Source organism: Euleptes europaea, chromosome 6, assembly GCF_029931775.1.
Source record: "Euleptes europaea isolate rEulEur1 chromosome 6, rEulEur1.hap1, whole genome shotgun sequence".
NCBI lineage: Eukaryota > Metazoa > Chordata > Lepidosauria > Squamata > Sphaerodactylidae > Euleptes > Euleptes europaea.
In genome coordinates, this window is record NC_079317.1 from 51,478,844 (window position 1) to 51,501,197 (window position 22,354).

Here is a 22,354-nt window from a genome sequence, read left to right on the forward strand (position 1 = left end):
CTTCCATGGCAGAGTGGGGATTTGAACCTTGGTCTCTCAGATCCTAGTCCAACACTCTAACTTTTAGACCACACTGCCTCTGAAGCCAAAGAGTAGTCTTTCTCCCTTTTAAATTCTGAAAAGAATACTTTGTGCATGCATACAAACATTTTTTCTCACTAATACTTTATAGATCTTAATGCAACCACAGGGGAATTGCTTCCCCATGGTTCTATACTATGCAGCAGCAATATGCATGTGATTACCTCAAGCATTGAGGGGTTGGGGGAGCATTGCACATGTCTTTCCCACCCGATTGGCAGCCTGCTAGGGGGGACATTGGGTGAAATTGGATCCACTTGTACAGGTACAGTATTCACATGTACATCACAGTCATATGAGATAGCACCATGGGTTGGATAGATCCCATGTGGCTGTGTGTGAAGGAGGCCCCAGATTCAAGAGAATCAGCATTTACTTTTTAAATGTATTTGGCTAGTTCCTCTGACTCTTTTTTCCAGGCTTTGGATATTAACTTAGCTGCTGAAATACAAACCACATTGAGCTGCTGCAACTAAACCAAACTCTTAGGACTAGGTAGTCTACAGAAATTTCATTTGCAAGATGTATTTTTTTATTTATTTTGTAAGTGGTAATCAAGGGTCTGGAGACACTGTTCACTTGTGTAAAAGTTCACTTGTGAGTGTAAAAGTATGTAAAGGAAATTATAGTTTTGTACAGTTAACTCTTACAATTTTTGCTAATAAAATACATTTCAACTCAAGAGGTTACTAAGTTTCCTATCAAAATGGTGAATAAGAATTAAGAAAACATGAGGCGATCCATTAGTGGAAGGCAGTGGCAGATCTTTGCCATGTTTCCCTCAGCAGTCCCAATCCTGAGAAGGTTGATTCTTGGGGTTGTGGGGTCCATGTGGAATTAACAATTGTGCTGGTCAAGGGGCTGTGCATAAGAGGGGGGAAAGAGGCAGTATCTCCCCTTCTCCCTCTTCTGCAGGTGCAAGCTGTATTGGCACAAGATGCAAAAATGCAATTTTACCCCCTTTCCCCTCCTCCCTACAGCCCCCTGAGCTATGCAGGTTGGAAGGGTCTCCTTGGGGGTAGAGTTGGGGGCAAAAGAGACATGGCACAGATCAGCAACTGCCAGTGCCTTCCACTGACAGATTGCTGGTCTAATCCACATTTTGCAACTTTTTGCCATATTGATTGTGCTCTTTTTTCCACTTGTCTGTAGAAGTTCTTTTTAAATGTTGTGTACACAGCCAAAGAGCCATGCAATGCATTATGTTACTGATGCTACATTATATTCCACAAGTTCCATTTTCCTTGTTTAGAACTCAGAACAGCTACCTTTTTGTAGTGCAGCAGGCAAAACGTCATCTGGTTTCCTCTCTTGACATCCCTGTGCTCCTCATAACAGGGCAGTTACTCTTATTCTTCATTGGCTGAGCAGCTTTTTGTTTGAAGGGAAGGAAGGGTTAGCTGTCTGCTCCAGCTGTTGGGTTAGAACCTTACTGTGTATTCTGCTGGTAGAAAGCAATTTTGGCAATTTTAACTAAGTCCTGCTCCAGGGAGTTTACCAGTCCTCAGCACACAGTTCAAAGGGGGGGGGGGGAGTTTGTTTCTCAAGTGTCATTCGACTTGCACTAGAAATAATTTAATTTATAATTTGTTGGCTGTTTTTCCCTGGCATTTAGGAGGAGACGCAGGGAAATTAGATACTAAAGATTTTAAAAGGGGCACAATATTCAGCCAGTCTACATCTTTTTTTAAAAAATAAGTTGTTCAACTGAAGGTGAGCCTGATATGTTCTCTCTAAGAAATGTAGGGATGCCAAGGAGGAAACCAGCTTTTCAAGCTTCTCTAGCCTTCCTGCTTGTAGGAACAGCTTGTGAAAAGAGACCTTCAGTATTCCAGACAAGCTGAGTCAAGTTACTTGCCCACTGAGTTAACATAACATGTAGCTTGGCACTCATTCTAATGTCTTCTTTACCTTTAGTATTCTAAAATGAATGTTTCACAGTAACTGCCAATGTATGCCTGCAGGCTGAGTGCCTGAGGTTCTGGTAGCAGGAGATTCATAATTAGGGTCATAGAAACAGGTTTGTGGTACGAATGTTGACTGCATAGTCCCTGCCTGCTGGGAAGGTTGTGACATTATGTTTCCTCTAGATAGTCCAGGTGAGGAGTCAATGGTTGTGGTACACATAGAACCAACAACATTGGAAAATGTCGTCTTGAAGGCCTTGAAGCAGTTTTGGATTGCCAGGTGAGACACTGAGGTCTGATGATCCAGTTTCCATGGTAGCACTTTCATATATGTTAACCTATCGCACATGCAGGGCCAACTGGACAGGCCATGAGATAGTGATGTTGGAAAAGACAGTTTGGGTTTGTTAGGTGTTACCCAAATTGCTAGTACACATGCAGCAAAAGCATCCTTCTGCTAGCAAGGAGAAAACACATGTATTATGGGATATTAATATTGAGATCTTTACCCCTACGTATACCAAGGCTGTGATGCAAACCAGCATTCAAAAGAATGGGACAAATAAGCTTTTTAGAATAAAATAGGTACTAACAGAAAGAGAACATGAGTTTAAAAGGTTAAGTGGTTTTTGCAAAGAAAATAGTTTTACAGAATGGAAAAACAAGGGCATTATTAAAACAGTTACATCTTTCCCTACCAAGCTACCTGCCTGGGGGGGCAGGGGGGGAGACTAAGAAAAGGAGGAGGAAACCAAAACACATAGAAGCCCGGTCCTGAAGACAGTGATGCAGCTCTGGACAGAAATTGACCAGCCAGGAGAAGCACAGCAGAACGGGGTTGAGAACCAGAGGGGCCAACCAAGAGGCTGGGGTAACAGGTGGGGATCTCAAACCTGCTACAAGTTGGAGGAGCTGAGGGGTAACTTTTTATATAGGTTTAGTTGTATTGAGAAGGTGGGACTGGGTTCCAACTAGAAACTTTGAATCCTACTGGAAGGTTTGCATGTTAGGAGAGTAGGAGGAGTAAGGAACAAGCCCAAATGTGGGCATGATTATATCAAGCTGGGATGATAAGGTTACCTGCTTAGAGTACAATTTTGGCTTGGTTTAACAAAAGGACTGGGCAGTGCTTGATGGCCCTTAACAAAGGCCAGGAGTTGGCCGATGGACTAGTTTGAAAGAAAGTCATTGTCAGCATTGTGGAGGATAATTTTTCTTTATTCACAATACAGTATTGGAAATATTATTTTGGGGAGATTGAGAGGTTAGATATTGTTAATATCGATAGCAGGGTAGTTTGCATGATTGAATCAGGGCAGAGACCTGAAATAGCTGGGATTGGCCTGTTGCTTTTTGCCTGGGTTATTCATTCAAATCAAATTATCAGGGAGGAGGCTCCAGGGTCCTTCGGGAAAATGGCCCTCTGGTTGACTCCCTCCAGAGATGGGCTTTCCCTTAATAGATGAAGGAGCTGCCTTAACATTCCTCTCATGGCCTCAGCTTGACTCACTGTAATTTTTATATTCGTTTCATGCAGACTCCATCTTTCATTGCTGGGCCCATGCTAAGATGTGCACGTGTAGAGGCATAAAAATGGGGATCCCAATGAGGCGGGGATCCCAGGGGGCATCATAGTCACTGGGAAGCATTTTGGGACAGGCTAAGCCTATGTTTACCATAAAAAGGGTGCATAGCAGCTTTTAAACTGACTTCTAGAGGAAAGTTGACAAACTGAGGAGCATCTGTTTCAGGAATGACTCCCCTAGTACAGATGACTATGTAAATGTTTTAGATCCTCAAAGTGGGTTTTAAGCAGAGACCAAAGAATTGTATGAAAGTTTGCACACAAAAGAGGTGTAATGTATATAAGCTTATATGCTAATGTCAGAAGCTTTTAAGCCAGGAAAGGGAAAGGAGAGTACTTGTAATTATAAGAGATCATGGATGTAGTATATCATGAACCTGGAAGAATGGAGAGAATTGTGGTAGACCCTAGAACCATTATCCCTGGCATCTAGTTTTCTGTATGCAGAAGATTTTTTTATTTTTTTTACATGGAAAATTCAGACAACTAACTTCTCACCTGCAGTTTGAAATGGTTCAGTCCAGACACAGGTTTACAACTATCTGTTGCCTTTTAGAGCTTAATGGAAACAAAAAGAGAAACATTTTAGAACAAACTGACAAAAAAAGTCAACAAATCACAAGAGTACTGATAGCATGTACCCTCAGTCTTCTTAAGGATTGTTGATGTCCAACCAAACATATGCAACAGAACTAACATTGACCTCTTTACTAGAGGACTGAAAAATAGAAAATCTTAAAATTAGTTTTTAAAAATTACAGGTGGGTAGCTGTGTTAGCTTTAGCAGCAAAGTAAAACAGGAATCCAGTGGCACCTTAAAGACTAATAAAATTGATTCTAGCTTAACCCTCCTCAATAATAAAAAAAATGCCTATGGCTTTTAGAATAGAATGCCCACTGAACTCTCAATCACCTTTTTTGGTGGTTGCTATGCAACCTCAGCAATATTTCTGAGCCTTCTAAGCCTCCTGTAAAGCAAAGCCATGGGGGAGGGGAGCAGGGATAGACTTGGAGCCAACTGGAAAGGGTTCCATCCTCCCCCTCCACTGTCATGTTAAAGATATTGAATCAAGAATGACTGAAAAACAATCCATTGGTATCTCAGGAAATGAAACTTCACTCCAAAATACATATTTATCTCTATGGCTTAGAGATGATTAATGGTGGCTTCCAAGCTTAAGCTACACTGTTCATGCAAATAGGAGGGAATGAAGAGGGAGGCCTAAGAACACAATACCCCCCTTCCCAAATGTCTGTTGTGTACATCCACGTTACTCACTCCACAGCTTGCAGAGACCCCCATTTGCAATTACCATCAACCAAAAGAGCCACATTTACTTCCATTCCTGGCATGTGGCTTACAGCTCAAGGAGGCCTCTTCCTCCAACAATATTTGTTTTGAGGTGGGAACCACCTGCCAGTCACAAACCACACTAGCGAAGGGCCTTGTTCGCTTTCTTGAAATGTGGGGCAGGTCCTACATTGGGAAATAGTGTTCAGAAGAGCCACAGGTGGCATGTCAAAGAGCCAATTGTGGCTTCTGAGCCACTGAGTATCACCGTTTTACATAATTCAAGCTGAAAATATGGATTAAACAGACTTGCAGCTCTTAGGGAAAGAATACTTTTGAGAGGAGACAATTAAAAGCAACATTTAAAAATAAAATTTCAGTTTTTGAAGGATCGCCTAGATGCTAAGTGAAAAGTGCCTGGATTTATTTATTTTTATTTACAACAGGCATCAAGAATTTGTGTGTCAAAAAGGCATATCCTCCAGTCATACTTTAAATAAAAAGGTCCTTATAGGTGACTTTCAGTGCCATCCTAAGCAGAGTTACAACCTTCTAAGTCCATTGAAGACATATGGCTTCCAAGGCTGTAACTCTCAAGATTATACTGTAACAGTGCCAAAATGTGGATAGTGCTGTGCATTCAAATGTCAGAACAAACTGATATCATCTGTACTTGATTGCTCATTTGAATGGGCACCAGAATTACACCCATGGTAAGTAATATGCGCAAAAAGGGCTGTTTATGCACACAAATCTTTGGAGATGGACTGTGATGTATAAGATAAAAGCTGCTCAAGTATTATGATCCGGTTTCTTTCAGATACATTTGCAGAAAGCCACTCAGGATATGAGGGGAAACAAACACTCAGCAGTTCCCTAAAATAATTTATTCCTTTCTTCTAGTTATTTCATCCGGTTTTCAGTTCTTGTACTCAGGTTGCTTATTCATACTCATCTACAGTTTTGGAAACTCTTCCTTTTTCCCCTACAGTGGTGTACACTGTGTTTGAAAGAGCATCATAAAAGGATAACATAGGTAAATTGTTTTCAAATAGTGGGGACAAAACAAATTATTGCTGTGTAATACATTTTTATTTAAAGTAAGAATACTTTGTACTTTAAGATTTATCATTTTTAAACTACTGGTATGTTTTGAAGAATACGGTTAAATGCGTGAGAGGGTTTTTCTAATCAATTAATCTTCCTGCCTTTTCTGCAATTTTTGAAAACTACTTTTGTAGGAACAATGAGCAGTTCATTTCTGTAAAAGATGTAAAGCTAAAATTAAGCCTGTGTATTTACTAGATGAGCCCTGTGGCACAGAGTGGTAAACTGCAGCATTGCAATTGAAGCTCTGCTTGTGACCTAAGGTCAATCCTGACAGAAGTCACTTTCATGTAGCCAGCTCAAGGCTGACACAGCCTTCCATCCTTCCAAGGTCGGTAAAATGAGTACCCAGTTTGCTGTGAGTAAAGTGTAGACGACTGGGGAGACAATGGCAAATTAACCCCTAAATACATAGCCTGCCTAGTAAATATCCTGATGTGAGTCACCCCATGGGTCAGTAAATTTACACTAGAGCTGGCTTTGGAGAGATATTAATTTTAAAAAAGGAAGAGCAAGCAGCACAGAATGGCACCCCCTCCCAAATTCCTTACATACTTTGTTCTTCTGAAGTCAAACCAGGGGTGCACTGGCCATTATGCAAACCAGGAAAAGTCCTAGTGGGTCAATGGACTAAGGAAGCTGTCCCCTGCCAGGGCCACCCCAGTCTCAAGTGGGGGGGGGGCATGTCACACTTGGAGCAGGGAAGGAGGCACCTGGAAGAGCTCCATGTGGGGCACGGAAGGAGGCGCCTGGCTGAGCCCTGCATGGAACTGGCTGTGCAGTCTTTCTTCTCTTCCTCCCATGTAGGGTCCTATTCCAAGGCTGTTTTTTTCCTTCTCAGTCTGTCCCTGGGTCAAACCTTGAGTCAGTCCAGTCCTTACTGCATTGCGGTTGAGGATGCTGAGTCAGGATCACCTCACAGAAAGAACTGCTGTGGAATCCAAGCAGCTATCCTGAAAAGGGGCAATATGGGAAAATAGGAAAGCTGTACAGGGTCTGGGTCATTCATTTTCAGGAGTAGCAGCTACATTGACTGGGAAAATAACAAGTACCTGAGTGAGGCAGGAACATGGCTGCAGAAGCACAGCTAGAGATGAATCAAGGGAAGTAGGGTCATATGAATGTGCCTTGTATTATAAGCAAAGGATAGGATCAGGGTCAAAGCCAGAAGCAGACTGACAGTACAATCATAAGAACACTTTCCTGGAAGTAAACTCCATTGAAAAGAACTGAGTAGAATTTTAAGAAGACTTGCTTAGGATTGCACTCCGAGTACTCAAACTTCAGGTCCAGCTTCGCTAATCCAGAGTAGTTAGGCATAGGTGGCAACAGACTTAAGGAAAACAGTCGTACTGAAGGTCTGGATTTATGATTTATAGGTAGCACAAAGAAGGACATCTGCCTTCAAAGACTATCTAATGCAGGCTCGGCCTGAGGAGGCTTAATGCTGGTTGCTCCTGTAAAGTGTATATTCTGAAAGTTCTTGGTGGTTCAACAGGCCATCCTACTCATAATTTTAAAGTAAATAACTGGGGGAGGTGTTAGATTTTCCTAGGTGAATACTTCTTTGATGACATGATAGTAAAAAACAATTCTGTACATTTGCTGTGACTCAGTGGTACAGCATTCCTGGATTCAATCCCTAGCATTTCCAGTTTAAAGGATCAGGTTGTAGATTATATAAAAGACCTCCCTCTGAAAGGACCTGAGACCCTGGACCTCAACATATAAATAGTCTGACTCAGTATAAGGCACCTTCATTTATTTATACTATAGCAATTGTATGAAATATTGTGTTTTAAAAAATCAAGTATAACAAGTTATCTTTCAAAGTATTCAATGATCAGGAAATCTCTGTTGGGAATAAATTTTAAACAGACTGAAATATGGCTGTCAAGTTTCAGTCATTTGCTAACGTATTTACTTCATTTATTGTCTGCTTTTCTTGTTGAGATTCAAAACAGATTACAGGATTATAAAAACAGTGCAATAAAGGCTATTGCATACAATGAATAATGCAACAAAACTGGATCATGTAATTAAAGAATGATGAAATAAAAACAATGTAGCACAGCGAATACACAATTCAGTTACAGAACAATTAAATAAAAGCTGTTATCATACATAAAATAAATAATTCTGCATAAAGGGGGAAGAAGGAACAAAGTGTCAAACATTTTCATAAATATTTATGCTCCAGATCACAAATCCTGGTTTGTGATCATATTCTTATATCTACTTCAGTGGAGTTATGCCATGTGGTCATTGGTAAACTGAAAATGTGGTTCACTCAAATAGTACAGTTCTCAAAAACACTTAACTAGTATTATTGTGTTTTTCATCTATGAAACAAATCTGTAGGGGTGTGCCCCCCCAAAAAAATACTATGTTGGATTTAGAGTTGGCCCATATGCCATTTTAAAAACTTGAGTTGGGTTCTGTAATATTGGGGAGAAAGCTAGTTTGATTAGGAAATCAATCTGACAGTCATTTCCATTGATATAGATGGAAAGGAATTTTCTAAGTTAACGTGTCTCCCCATAGGATTGAAATTCTCAGGGACTGTACCCCTCATTCAAATGATCTTTTTGCCAAATTTGGACAAATTGGAGACAGTATCCCTGTCCTATACAAAATGAACCCTCTAATTGGCAGAGCAGATACAGAGGTTTACAAGTGAGCCTTTCCCACCTTTTCTGAGATACTCAAGGTGTGGGAAGGGTTGCTGTTTTTTAACTGAAATAGTATGTACTAAAAAGAGGAGCTAACCCTGACACTCCCGATCTGTTTGATGGACAAATTGATCTCATGGATTGGCCCTCAATTCAATTTGGTATCCCTGTTCTATCACTTGCAGCACCCAGGCATCCGGATGGGAAAACTTCCAGCATGGGAGAAAGAGCTGCAACCTTCCTCCCACAGGTGCAGAGATGGCATCACTGCTTGCCTCTTTTGGGGAATTTTTCCCCTTTATCCCCTCGGAATTGTTGGTATTGGAAGGGACGTGGAAAACGGCCTGGGCAACGAAAGGACTGACGATTGCCTGACCAATAAAATCGCTTTAGGTCTTGCCTGAATCGAGGCAGGGTATGAGTGGTACAAAAGGGCTGCTGGAAACTCTTGTCCTTCTTATCTTTCATCTCTGTTAACATTCAATCAAGGTGATCTCCAAATAGTTTTCCACCCTGCAAGGGATAGGCTAGTAGGGGAGATTTAGATTTGATGTCAGCCGTGGCAGACGGAGGGCTGTTCAATGCCCAGAGCTCCTTGGACTTGCAGCACGCAATCTCCTTGGCTTGCAGTGTGCGATCATGATCCCCTTCTGACAAAAAGTAATCTTTCTTCTGGCCTCGGGAAATGACCATCGCCATGTTAGCCAGGGCTTGCATCAGAATGGAGGAGGAGGGAAGGACTCACAGAAATATTGAAAGGATAGTTGTTGTTTTTAAGTAGAGGTTAGACGGAGATAAAATGGTAAGAAAAGATTGAAGAAGGAATTTCCCTAAGCTAAGTATAATCACAGTAGAGCTCTGCTGCCTACATGAGCTCCCCAGCAAGGCAGGAGGGAAACTGGAAGCTCAGGCTATTCCCGCCTAGGAGACAGGAAGTAAAAAATTAGTCCTGCCTCCCCTAACAATAGGCGAGAATAACCCAAGCTGCAAGATGCCTTTCCCTCAGAGTGGGAAATGAAACCAGACAGTCAGGTGCTAAGGTGAGGCACTCCCATAGGCATAGTTTGGGTTAGAACTCGATTAGGAAAGTTCTAATTGTAATAAAATCAAGGTCCACAAATCAAGATATCTGTCAGAATCAGAATGCCATCCCTATTCTTGCACAGAAGAAAGTCATGTCAGATCCATGGACACTACATTCAGGATTGGGAACATTTGGATTAAATGTTGAAGGGGATCACAGTCTTGGGATTTGATAGCTTACTCTTATCACAGTAGCTTCCATACTCCTGTTCAGGAACAAATGTGAACAGGGAAAATATTTTGAATTGAGGAATGGTGAAAGGCCAAAAATTATAGCTCTGTAGGATGACCATATTTCTCTGCTTGTTAGGCTTATGTTTAGTTATTTTCATATAAAAATGTTACCTGGCTATGTTATGCAATATTAAAATCACAAGTCTAATTATGCATAGAACAGTATAGTATTCCTATTGTTGTATAACTTGTTTTATTACAGCAAGAGACCATTGCTTTTATTAATACATGTTCAATTTGTGGTCCAGAACACTTCTTCAGTCTGGACCACTGCCATGCCTAGAATAGAGAAATTTGGGACTACTGTCCCCAGCCCCACAATTTCCTGAAAAAGCTGCTGATCACCAGGCAGCAGGGGCTGTACAAGATGATTGGTTCTGGTGACTTGGGGCTGCAAGCAGGCTTTCAGCCCCAACCCACCTGACCAGTTATCTGGTCAGTGGAGTCTGTGTAGGCTTCTGCCCATGTGATCAATGGCGGTAGCCTCCCAAGATAGGAAGACTGGTCAAGAGCTTGTTCCAGGCCCCATGCTTTGCACCTCTAGGGATGGCCCAGATCATAAAATGGTTTAATATGTGGAAAGAGAAGAAATGTAGCTTGTCAGAAAGAAGCAATAGCAATTGAGTTTCACAAATGTTTTGTGCAATTTATTATTATTAGTATCCAAGCATTTTTGGTGTGATCTAGACCACTAAAGGTATCAACACTATGGGCTGAAAAATCTGTATAAAGCTCAGTCTAGATTTAGGTCAAGTTCTGAAGTCTTCTGGGATGTTTAAATCTCCATTCTGTTTTGAGATTACTTGGTTAGCTGTGGTGGAAGTTCTGTCACATTTCCCTAACAACAGTATGTTAAGGTATAACTGCTAGAAGAATGTGATATTCCTTATTGAGGAATCTCCATTTTTTTTTTTACCAAATAAATAAAAATAATTGTGGATTGGTTATATAAATTGATCATCTGAAAATCCTCATGAATTTGTGATTTCAGTGACTGAACTGGAATTGAACATTCTGGGCAGCATTAACCAAAGGAAAGGATGGAAAATTATAAAGTGAGATGTTTTAAAGAGATAGTTTATGTTCCACATTTATGAATCCCAATCTGGTGTTTTGTTAAAGCACCCAAAACAACGCATGCGAAAACAGTGTACAACAAATAATTATGGATGCAATTATAAATAAAATGTAGAAGGTGGATAAACATCCATTGTTAAAAAGTAATACAGATTTAGCAATGCCTAGTAAAGGTCTGAGACGCAGGCTCTACTAATGTTTTAAAATGTACCCTGCTGGTTTCATAACCCGAGCGACACTTCAGTTCACACACTATAAATGAATCAGGTTTGTTTTGTTTTCTTCACACGTTCTCCCCTTTCCCTAATAAAAACTATAATCAACAACAAAACTGCCATGTGGTATTCACATCTGCAATGAGAACTACACTGTGAATTTTCACTGGGCAGAAGCACTTTCAGCTGCTGATAGGCTGCCCCACAAACATTATAGAAGATACTTTCAAAAACAGACACAGAAGACATTGGAAAATCTGCTGTTGCTACATCTGCGGAATCTCTTTACAGAAAAAATGGTTGCAAAATGAATATGTACGGTATGTGTGTATGTTCAGATGTGACATATTTTGCCACAAAGAGAAAGTAACCATAAGTCTGTTATCAACCTCCTCTCTCTTGTGACCCAGATCTCTCTGCAGACTGGAATACAATTAATCGCTGACTGGGGTAAAATGTGGAACAGAGCTGTGAAGCAACGAAGCCAGCATGAAGTCAGTGCCTTGAGAAACTGTTCTGGCAGGAGGCTTCGAGGAACGGGGCCGTCCCCGGCGAGGATTTGACAGCATGAGACGCCCAAGAGGACTCTTGCGTGCGTGAACAATTGGGAGAGGCCGAGTGCGAATGGATAGATAGGCTGAAGAATGAGGGGATAAGCACGGAGATTTTATATTCGCAACTACGTTAAGAAAAGCAACGAATACCGGCCCTGCCTTCACAGGCGCCGAGTGGGAAAGGCCGGCTGCTTTGCCAGGCGCTGCCGTTTGCGTCACTACTGCCTAATAAGACAAAAGAGCTTCGTCCGTCTGGTGTCAAAACCCCGAACCGCCGCCGCTCACACCGACAGGCTCGCTCGAGTGAAACACCAGGCGGCCAAAGCTTCCTCCTCAGCCAGTCTCTGGGGTCGCCGACACGCTGCCCGCGTTTCTTCCCACGTTTATCTACTGCTGCCCGTGGGTGGCCGGCGTGCCTCGGCGCTACCCGCCATAACACCACACCCACGCAAAACCGCCGCCACCACCGGGGTTCAGGAGCGGGGGGAGGAGGAGGTCTAGCTGGGAGACAGCGGGGTAGAGAATGCAAGTCGAACACGAGCGCTTCGATTAAAGGGGGGGCGGCGGCGGCGGGGGGGGGGGAGAGGGGAGAAACGGCTTAAAAGAGCGGTTAAGTCAAGCAACGTAAACAACAGGCCGGCCGCCATTAGGTCCCCTCAGCCCTCCTCCACCAGTGCTGGCGTGCATTGGACAGGCTGGTCAGGAAGGTGCGGGAGTTCCAGAACTTTCCTTTCCGCGCCCGAGAGCTGACGGGGGCCAAGCCAACCGGGCAGGCGCAACTGGAGAAAGGGGGGGGGGAGAGACAGAGGCGACCCGCGGGCACGTGACAAACTACAGGCGAGTAGGAGGAGGTGCGCGGGCTCGCCCCGCGCGTGCGCCGCTTCAGGCGCCCCTGACGACGTCACATGGGTGCGTGCGCACGTTCTCATGCCGTCGGGCGCTACGGTTTTGCCTGTGTTTTTCCCCCCGCCCAAGTTGGGGGAAGGGAAGGGGAGTTTCATCGCCTCGCTCAACAACTGCACGGTAACTGCCGGGGGACGGGGGGGAGGGGCGAGGTAACGCCCGCGTGGGCCCCGTCGACTCTTAAGCGCGCGGGCGCGCAATGTTTCCGCGTGTCTGACACACACATCTCCTGCCTGTGCTGCCAGCTGAGAAAATTAACACCCGTTTGCGGCGGCCATTGGACAGAGGGCGCGAAGCCTCCGAGGGGGGGAGGGGCGGGCGCGAGTGCGCAGCTCTCCTCGCGTGTCAGGGAGGCTCCTCGTTCGGGGTGGTGGGCGAGAGCGCGCCTGCTCTGCGCGGGGATCGAGGCGCCTTCGACCGTTTGTGCGGAGGGCTTGGGTGAGGCGCTGCATGCGGATTCGCGGGCGGAGGCTTTTGCAGCGGAACTGACGGGCTTCGGGCGGGCCGGCCGAGCTGTGTAGTCGAAAGCGGGGGGGAGGGGGCAGCGCGGCCCGCGGCCGCCTTCGGGACGGGCACGTGCATCTCGGGCTCGGAGAGGCTTGTGGGTTTTGAACGCGCGCCGCCGAGCTTCGGGCCTTCTGGCTTCGCCGTGTGTTCTCGGAGCTTTCCCTCTCTTTCTTCTTCTCCCCCCGCCCCCTGCATCCTTCGTTGTGCCAACGGCTTTATGGCGGTTTCGCGGCGCATCCTGGCTGCACGCTTTCCCTAGCTGATGGCTCCGCTGCGCGGTGTCTTAGGAGTGGGGAGGAGGGGAGGGAATTTCTCCCCGGAGGGCCGCCCTCTCCTGTCTACGGGAGCACGTGACTTTACAGCTCTTTCCCCCCCCCCAAAGTCTAAAGTCAGCAAACATGGCAAGATCTAAATTGCGTTGAGTGGTATAGGAACATGCAAATCGTGTAGCTGGATCGTACTTAAACTTCTGTATTATCGTGTTGTAGTGATTAGAGATGCTCCGACCTCGATGGCCCGAGACTTTCCTGATCTAGGCAGGGTCAGCCTTTGGATGGGAGACCACCACGGATGTCCAGGGTCTCTATGTAGAGGCAGGCAATGGCTAAATCACCTCTGTAGGTACGTATGTCTCTTGCCTTGAAAACCCTACAGGGTCGGCATAAGTTGCTTGTGACTTGACAGCACTTTCCACCACCAGTGGTTAGGGTGTGAGTATCGGACTAGCATCTTGAAGACCCGCCTTCAAATCCCCTGACCTTGGGTATGTCCTTCTGCCTTGGCCCCAACCTACCTTACTGGATTGTTGTGAGGATAAAATGGAGGAGGTTAGAATGAGGTGCACCATTCTGAGCTCCTTGCAGATAAGGTGTGATAAAAATTAATAAATATCTCAGTCTTTAATATGTTTATGAAAAAGTGACTCGCCCTTATTTCCAGGTAAGCATATTTAGGCTTGTAGTGTGAAGCATTTGAATGGAAATTAAAGCATTCAGGTTATCTATCGCTTTTGAAAGACACAGCTATATTTTTCATTTGTTTCTGGACTTGTTATAGTTTCAGAAGGTAGTTGTGTTGTCTGCGGTAGAACAGCTAAATTTGAGTCCAGTAGCACCTTAGAGACCAACAAGATTTTTGGGGTATAAGCGTTTGAGAGTCAAAGCTCCCTTCATCAGGTACTTTGCGGGATATCTGACAAAGGGAGCATTGCCTCTCAAAGCTTATACCCTGAAAATCATGCTAGTAAAATCAACATACCCTATACTCTTTAGCAGAGGTTGGCAGTTTATATAAGGTATTTTTGGCAGCTATTGTAATAACTTTAAATTGACAGAGCTATTTAATCACAACATGTATAGTAGTTGAAATCAACATTTCAATATTTTAATGTTATTAATACCTAAACTGATTGTTCTTCCTCTTTTATATAGAACTAAATATAGGATTTTTCCATTTGCACTATTCATTAAAACCTCAAATAAGTCCTGAGTAGAAATATGCTTCAGGATCTTAAATTGCATTCCACAGGCATCCTGCTTTGCAGCTCTACCAGTGGATTTTAACATACATTCATAAATAAGTATCAGTATTAGTGTTATACTGCACTAAGATGAAAACAGAAAGTTGGTACACTGTTATATTTTCTTGTACAGAGGACTTCAGAAAAATGAACTGTAGTGCAAACTTTAACCTGAAAATATCCATCTTTGACACTGTAATTCTCAAAATGCGCTTAAGTCTAAGGCAAGTGTTGATGACCGGTTGTTTCTTGATCCTTAAACCTTTATGTATTCAACTTTAATATTCCCTGATGACACTGTTCTAAGATCCATGTATTGCCAGAATATTTTCACATCAGATAACAGCATCTGGTGAAATGTTTGGCATACTGTTTGCTAAGGACAGAAGCCTTGATCGCTCCTATTACCCATACAGTTAGTTATGTTTTTATCCCACTCTTTTTCCTGGGAGCTCATGATTCTCTTCTTTCTCTGTCCCTAGGGTTGCCAACCTCCAGGTACTAGCTGGAGATCTCCTGCTATTATAACTGTTCTCTAGCCAATATAGATCAGTTCACCTGGAGGAAATGGCCACTTTGGCAATTGGACTCTATAGCATTGAAGTCCCCCCCAGACCCCAGCCTCTTCAGGCTCCGCCCCAAAAACCTCCTGCTGGGACCTGGCAACCCTATCTATCCCTCCTCTCCCAAATACTTAAGAGGCTAAACTGACTGAGGATTATTGGTCTGTACTTACTGAGTTTCTTGGCCAAGCATATATTAACCTAGGTTTCCTTTTCACAAGTCTGATACTCTGTCTGCACCTCCACATGTATAAATATCAATCTGTTAATGTTCATATAATATATCTGGCTAGTGAAAGCTATGAAAAAGAAAACATTTTACACTGTTTTGTGATTGATATAGCTAAAAGGATGGATTTGATTCCGTTTTTGTGGTGTGGTTCTAGTTACTCACAATTATAGGTTATTTCATCCTTATGTGAATTGATTTGTTGCTGAGTGATAGTTCTCTTGAAATAAGAATAGTTAAGTTCCCAGGTACCAATACCAGCAGAAAAACCCTGCTTGATTTTGTTGCATAAAAGCCAGTAGCCCTGTAGTGTTCCCTGTATGCTAGCTAATGAAACTTAATTCTGTCAAGCGTTGGTGTCAGCTGGTTCTTCTCTTCCCAATTCAGTCAGTATATATAACTGCCCAATGTTTAACTTGGCCACCACTCTTAACCACTACACCACACTGGCAGTACGGCTTGAGCTTTTTATTTAATAAGTTGGGGTGTAATTTTCAACTAATAATCTTATTTATTTTTGGCTTAAATATAAGCCTGTCATCTTTCTTTCTGAGAATATCTTCATAATATCTGAGGGTTTTGGCATGGAATTACCTTGGGAAAATATTAAGTCTGTTGTTGATTTATAATGGAATGGAAAACCCAGTACAGATGTTGATTAAAATGTATTAAACAGTAGCACTTCTTGTAAATTTGGGGGCATATGCGGGCATATGCCTGATTCTAAATTATCTTTCAGATTTGCATTCACTAAAATAAAAAACTTGACATGTGATGCCACTGAGCAACAGTACTCTTCTGAAACAGGCTTTTGTTTCTTCTAAATTCCAAATGTAGTCAGCAAATCAGGTGTTGGCTATTATGAAAATGTCGTGGGTTTGTACACTCCCCCTGTCCTCACATGTGTTCGTTTCCTCATAATTTTTTGATAAACTACAGTTTGCCTATTCTGTATGTTATGGCAAAGTGTGGTTACTGTGAAACAGAAAGCAGAGGAGGGGAATTGTCAAGGGGGTGAGTCCAAGGGAAGGAGGGTGTGTGCATACATAACAAGTCACAACTCTTTCCAGTCTGGGACAACATGTCTTTAGTAAAATTGGGAAGTTTTGGGGTTTTTTTCACCCTTGTTCTACTGCACAGGCTAATTATGTCTCAAGTGTTAGCTTTTCACCATGTCTGGAGGATTGCTAAGCATACCCATCATACATCGGTCAAGGCCTGGGATGAGAGGGAGGAGTCTGTGTGTATTTTCTATTACTTTTAAAAATTTCAATTTTGATGGGCTGTCAATGTTTACTTGCTCTGCATTAACAAGATGTAAACTGATGAAATACGTATTCCCACGTTCACTTGAAGTGTCATGAACTGGTCATATAAATCTGTTATTTGTTTTCTAACGTAGTTTTCTTTTTCATCAAGGTGGTTGACTCTGCTGCTGAAACCAACACTGTATCTCTACTATAATGACCTGTGGAGTTTATTCTAAAATGATTTTAGAAGAAGCAGGTGACCTGGTACTACAGATATAAATGTAGTTACAATATTCTTCTGAAGATATGAGTACAGGTAATTCAAAGACATAGAAATAAAGCTCAGTGATTAAAACAAGATACATTTTAATTTTATCTTACAGAATAAAATAATGGTGTGTTCTTTTAAAATTTGTTGAAAATTAAAGCTGAGTTTAATGCTTATATTGGAGTGTAGGCTTTATCTCTTAAAATTGAATTGATCACTCTGCAAAACATACTGGCTCATTACAGACATCACAACAAATCAAGATTTTTACTAATCATAGGGTTGGATGGAGCAAACTGTCAACAGAAAGCAATGGCAGATGTTTTTTTTTTTGCCATGTTTCCTTCCCCCTGCAGTCTCTTCCAGCCCTGAGAAGGTTGATTCCCAGAGTTGTGGGACACATTTAGACTAGCAGCATTGCAGCTCAAGGAGGGGAGAAGGTGGCAAAATTGCCCTTTAGAATGATTGTGCCCCCTCTGCATTAGATCCTGAGACACTACTTTGCTGTGGTCAGAAAAGGCTTTTGGGGTAGAGGAATATCTACCCCAAACATCTACATTTCTTGTGCTGATGGATTGCTGGATTAGACTCATTGTTTAAATCCCAAATCATGGCTGCTTGACCTTCTGCACATTAAACCATTGTTCACCAGCAAAGAGTTCATGGTTTATTTCAATTTTTTCTGCTTTTAACACTTAGCTTTAAGTTCGCTTCCACATTTATTGAGCAATGATGTGAATTTTTCACAAAAATTTGATTTTGAAACAGTTTAAATCTAAATATATAATTTAAATAATGTTGGGAAAATTTAAATGATGTTAGCAAAGGGAGGTAAAAATATCATATACAAGCCTGGACCATGTACAAGCACTGGGGTTTGTTAGCTCATCTAACATGATTGATTTGAGGCACAACAGCCCGACAGTTATAGACTACAAACAAGGGACCCACGAGGACTTGGGGGGGGGGGAGCTCTTCTCATTTTCCCCCTTCCCGTTGTTTCTTCCCCTTCCCTGAAAGCTTCCATAGCCTTTCTCCTTTTTCTGCCAGCACCTCCTCTCCTTCCTGCCTACCTTTATCTGTCCACCTTTATCAAGTTAACTTTCTTTCTACCTCTGGCAGCTTCTCCCTGAAAAAACACTGCCTAGGCCCAGTTGTGTGGTGGGGAACCCGCAAGGACTTGTGAGGGGCACCTCATTTTCCTCCTGTATCTCCCTCCCCACACTATTTCTTCTTTCCTTCCTCCTTGCCGCCTGCGTATCCTCACCTTTCTTTGCTTGCTTCTTTCCTACCCTCACACCTACCTACATTTATCTGTCCTTCCCCTGTCTTCTACTACATTATTTATTTACATTACATATACCCCTCCTTTCTCTACAATGGGAATCCAAAGCAGCTTACATCTCCTTTATTTTATCCTCACAACTACCCTGTGAGGTAAGGTAGGCTGAGAGTATGACTAGCACTGTGAACTTCCACAGCTGAATAGGGATTTCATCCTGGGATTTGAAACTCTTATTGCTGCACCACACTGGCTTTTGTGGGTTGTCTGCTGTTGAACAGTAGCAAGAAGCCAGTCCTACATACGTTATGCAAGTCATGTAGGAGCAAGTTGTCTGGTAGTGGCTTCAAAGCCTGGCCCTACTGAGTCCTCTCTTAAAGGCCAAAATATCCTTGGAAAGTGTCTTCCCCCCACCTTGCCTTTTCTAAACAGAAACCAAGGCTTGAAGGCTGACAATACTTTTGTAGTTGCATAGCAACCACAATGACTATTGAGGGCATTAATTTCTTAAAGCCACAGGTGGTGCTTGTATTATTTTGGTGGGCTTCCCCCCCCCCTTTTTAAAAAGATTTCAGATTTATCTGCAAACCTGGGGTGTTTTCAAGGTTTATAGAAGGATTTGTCTTGTCTGTTCTTGGCTCCAGTCTCTGGATTTAAGTATCCCCATATTTGGCCATGCTGAGAATTCAATTTATTGAGGATGATGATGTTGCTTATATATGTTTCAGAGGGACACTTTATACTGCAAAATGTCATGTTTACAATGTAAGGATGTTAATTATGTATTGCACTGGTTTTTCAGGATGATGAACAAAAAAGAAAAACGGTGAAATACTGTGAAATTTTAACCAGTTTCCAAAATGGAGAACCAGCCAGTAGTGTTAGGGAACCAGGATGGAGGGACAGCAACAGGCACAGCACCTGCTTTTTATGTCCTTGTGAAACAGCCACCGATCAGTGGAAAAGCTGATCAAGGAAACGTAGTTTCAAATCGAGACAGTTGTGGTATTGCTAGCAATGCAGGAGTACCAGTAAAATCTAAAGTGAAGACTTGCCTTCCTGCGGATTGTACCTCTGGAGGCATTACTGTCACCCTGGACAACAATACCATGTGGAGTGAATTCTACCATCGTAATACAGAAATGATTCTCACTAAGCAAGGGAGACGGATGTTCCCATACTGTCGATACTGGATCACAGGCTTGGAATCCAACCTGAAGTATATCCTGGTCATGGATATTTCTCCTGTTGACAACTACCGCTATAAATGGAATGGGCATAGTTGGGAGCCCAGTGGAAAAGCAGAGCCTCACGTCTTGGGACGAGTATTTATTCACCCGGAGTCACCTTCTACAGGTCATTACTGGATGCACCAGCCGGTGTCTTTCTACAAACTCAAACTTACTAACAATACCTTGGACCAGGAAGGGCACATCATTCTGCACTCTATGCACCGCTATCTACCTCGACTACACCTGGTGCCTGCTGACAAAGCCACAGAAGTTATCCAGCTGAACGGTCCCGATGTCCACACGTTCACCTTCTCACAGACAGAGTTCTTTGCTGTGACGGCCTATCAAAACATCCAAATTACACAACTAAAAATAGATTATAATCCATTTGCAAAAGGGTTCAGGGATGATGGACTGAGCACTAGGCCCCAACGTGAAGTTAAACAAAATGGTAGCTCAGAGCATGAAGGAGGTAGTGTTGCTAGTTCTCCAAGCAATTGTAGGCATTCCACTGAAGCTGATGATTTGTATCCAGAGCAGAAGAGCTTAGAGCCATCATCCAGTCTAATATGTAACACAGATTTGGAGAGAAAATTATTCAGTCCAGATCATGACTTCATGAGCTTTACAGAGAGAGATGCACATATTTCTGATAGGGCAGCATTGAAGCAGGAAGCCTTGGAAAGGTAGGATTGCATTTACTTTGAGGGGAAACACTCATGAAGATAAATATTTTCTATTCAGATACTATAATGTTTAGGAGCTGATTGTATAGCTAAGTGAGTTCAAACTATAAATCTTTGCTGTGGTTAAATTGATAGTAAAAGAAAATTGCAGATTAAATGTGTTTGTACAATAAATACATTTGGATTATAATAATTATTCCCAAAGGCATTTCCTAATTGATATTGCTATCCCCAGCCTGCATGTAGTAGGAGTTCCAGTATGTTTGGAAGTAGATAACATTTAAAGTATGTCGATAATGTTTTCTTGCCCAAGGAATGTGATATTGGTACAGTATGTTCCAAAACTGAGAGAACAAAGTTTTCCCATTTTTTGTTACGCCTTTGAAAATCCACATGCCCAATCCTTTGACAATGCTTTGTTGAGAAGACTTCTCATGTGTCCAAAGAAGATCTGGCCTTGGAGACTGCCTGAGAAGTTTATGTAAACTAGTCAGAGTTCTTTGGGGGGAAAGCTTGGTATAAGTAAACAGTTTTGTCTCTGTGTAGGTCTTTGTCGTGAATACTTGATTTGGATGCTTCTTTCTTGGTTTTAATCTAAGAAGTATTGATTAGCTCATGCACAACAAATGTGTTTCATCACTTGGTAAAGGCCTTTCTCCTTTGATGGAGGGATGGTATCCCTGAGTGGGTTACACCTTTCCTTCACTCTGAGGATAATCCCATAAAAATCTTGAGTGTATGCCCTTTCCACTGCAAGGAGTTCATCTCTCCTCACCCTTGTTTTCTGGTCTTGTTTTCTTTGCAGAAACAGAGGTGTACAGAACTCTTATTCTGCTAATGATTTTGTAAATGAAACCTTTTAGTGGCAGGCCTTGGACTTTGTATCCCTGCTTCCTTTAATTGAGTGTTTCATGGCACTAAGAGAACCAGGCTGTGGTCTTAACAAGGCATGCAGTATATTCTCTGGCAGCATATTCTCTAGCTCAAATCCAGAAGCAATACAGGAAGGAAGGCTCCTTCACCACCTCTGTGATCAAGGTGGAGAGTCTGGGTTGGGTGCTGAAAGAAGTCCCACCTTCAGAATAGCATGAGACTGGGGCTGAGTGAAGAAACTAGTTCAGGTGTGAAGGAATGTTGTGTGTGTAAAGTGCCATCAAGTCACAGCTGATCGATGGTGACCCCGTAGGATTTTAAAGGCAAGAGACGTTCAGAGGTGATTTGTTTCTGCCTGCCTCTGTGTGGGCTGAGAGAATTCTGGGAGAATTGTGACTGGCCCAAGGTCACCCAGCAGGCTTCATGTGGAGGAGTGGGGAATCGAACCCAGTTCTCCGGATTAGAGTCCACCGCTCGTAACCACTACACTACGCTGGCTCTGAAGGGATGTTAATGGTAGTAAATTTGGCATCACGGATATGGGGGGCCTCATCTCTGCAGAGGTCTAATTGGATGACCATTATTATTTATTATTATTATTTATTTCGATGTGTCTCCCGCCCTTCATCCTGGCTAGGGCCGGGCTCAGGGTGGGCCAGGCTCAGGGTGGCTACAGTTTGGTAGCAACTTGGAGGTGGCAGCCACCCTAAAGCTGCATTCTAGATATGATTCAGTGGCTATTTCAGGACAGAGTGGCCCAGTATGATCATAAAATGGCAAGTGTTCACCCTTCTCAACCATAGGATTTCCCCCCTTCCTGTACCCGCCCCCCCAAGGAGGAGACAGCTATCCTCCAGCTTGGTGGGGAGTAACAGAACGATGCTATTAATGCCCAAATTGCTACAGATGAGCACAAGAATGTTTCTCTAAAATTAAAGCTCTGAGCAACATTATTTCTTTTCCAGTGTCATTTGACTTGTCTTTGAGGAATGGTGTAACACCCCCCCAGGAGCATTTTAAGCATAATTAAGATTTTATACCCTACATAAACCAGAATTAATAGTTTTTAAATATTTGTAGATGCTCAACTGTCCTTATTGCTGTGGCTGTTTTTTCAAAGAATGGGAATAACCCCAGAGATAGATCAAATTATGTAGCACCTGGACTAAATCATGCACACTTATTCAGCCAGAATCTTCCTACCCTGGGCAAAAAGAGCATTTCCTGCATCCTCAG

General features: G+C 42.8%; 1 protein-coding gene across 1 annotated transcript in view; it reads left to right on the forward strand.

Annotated features, from left to right (window-relative positions):
• The first annotated feature begins 19,140 nt into the window (after positions 1–19,140).
• The window catches only part of LOC130478723 (MAX gene-associated protein-like), a 60,326-nt gene continuing 57,112 nt past the window's right edge, over positions 19,141–22,354 (forward strand). Inside the window, exon 1 of the mRNA XM_056850908.1 lies at positions 19,141–20,245. Within this exon, the coding sequence (XP_056706886.1) occupies positions 19,188–20,245 (1,058 nt within the window). The 5' untranslated portion in view covers positions 19,141–19,187. The remainder of the gene's footprint in view (positions 20,246–22,354) is intronic.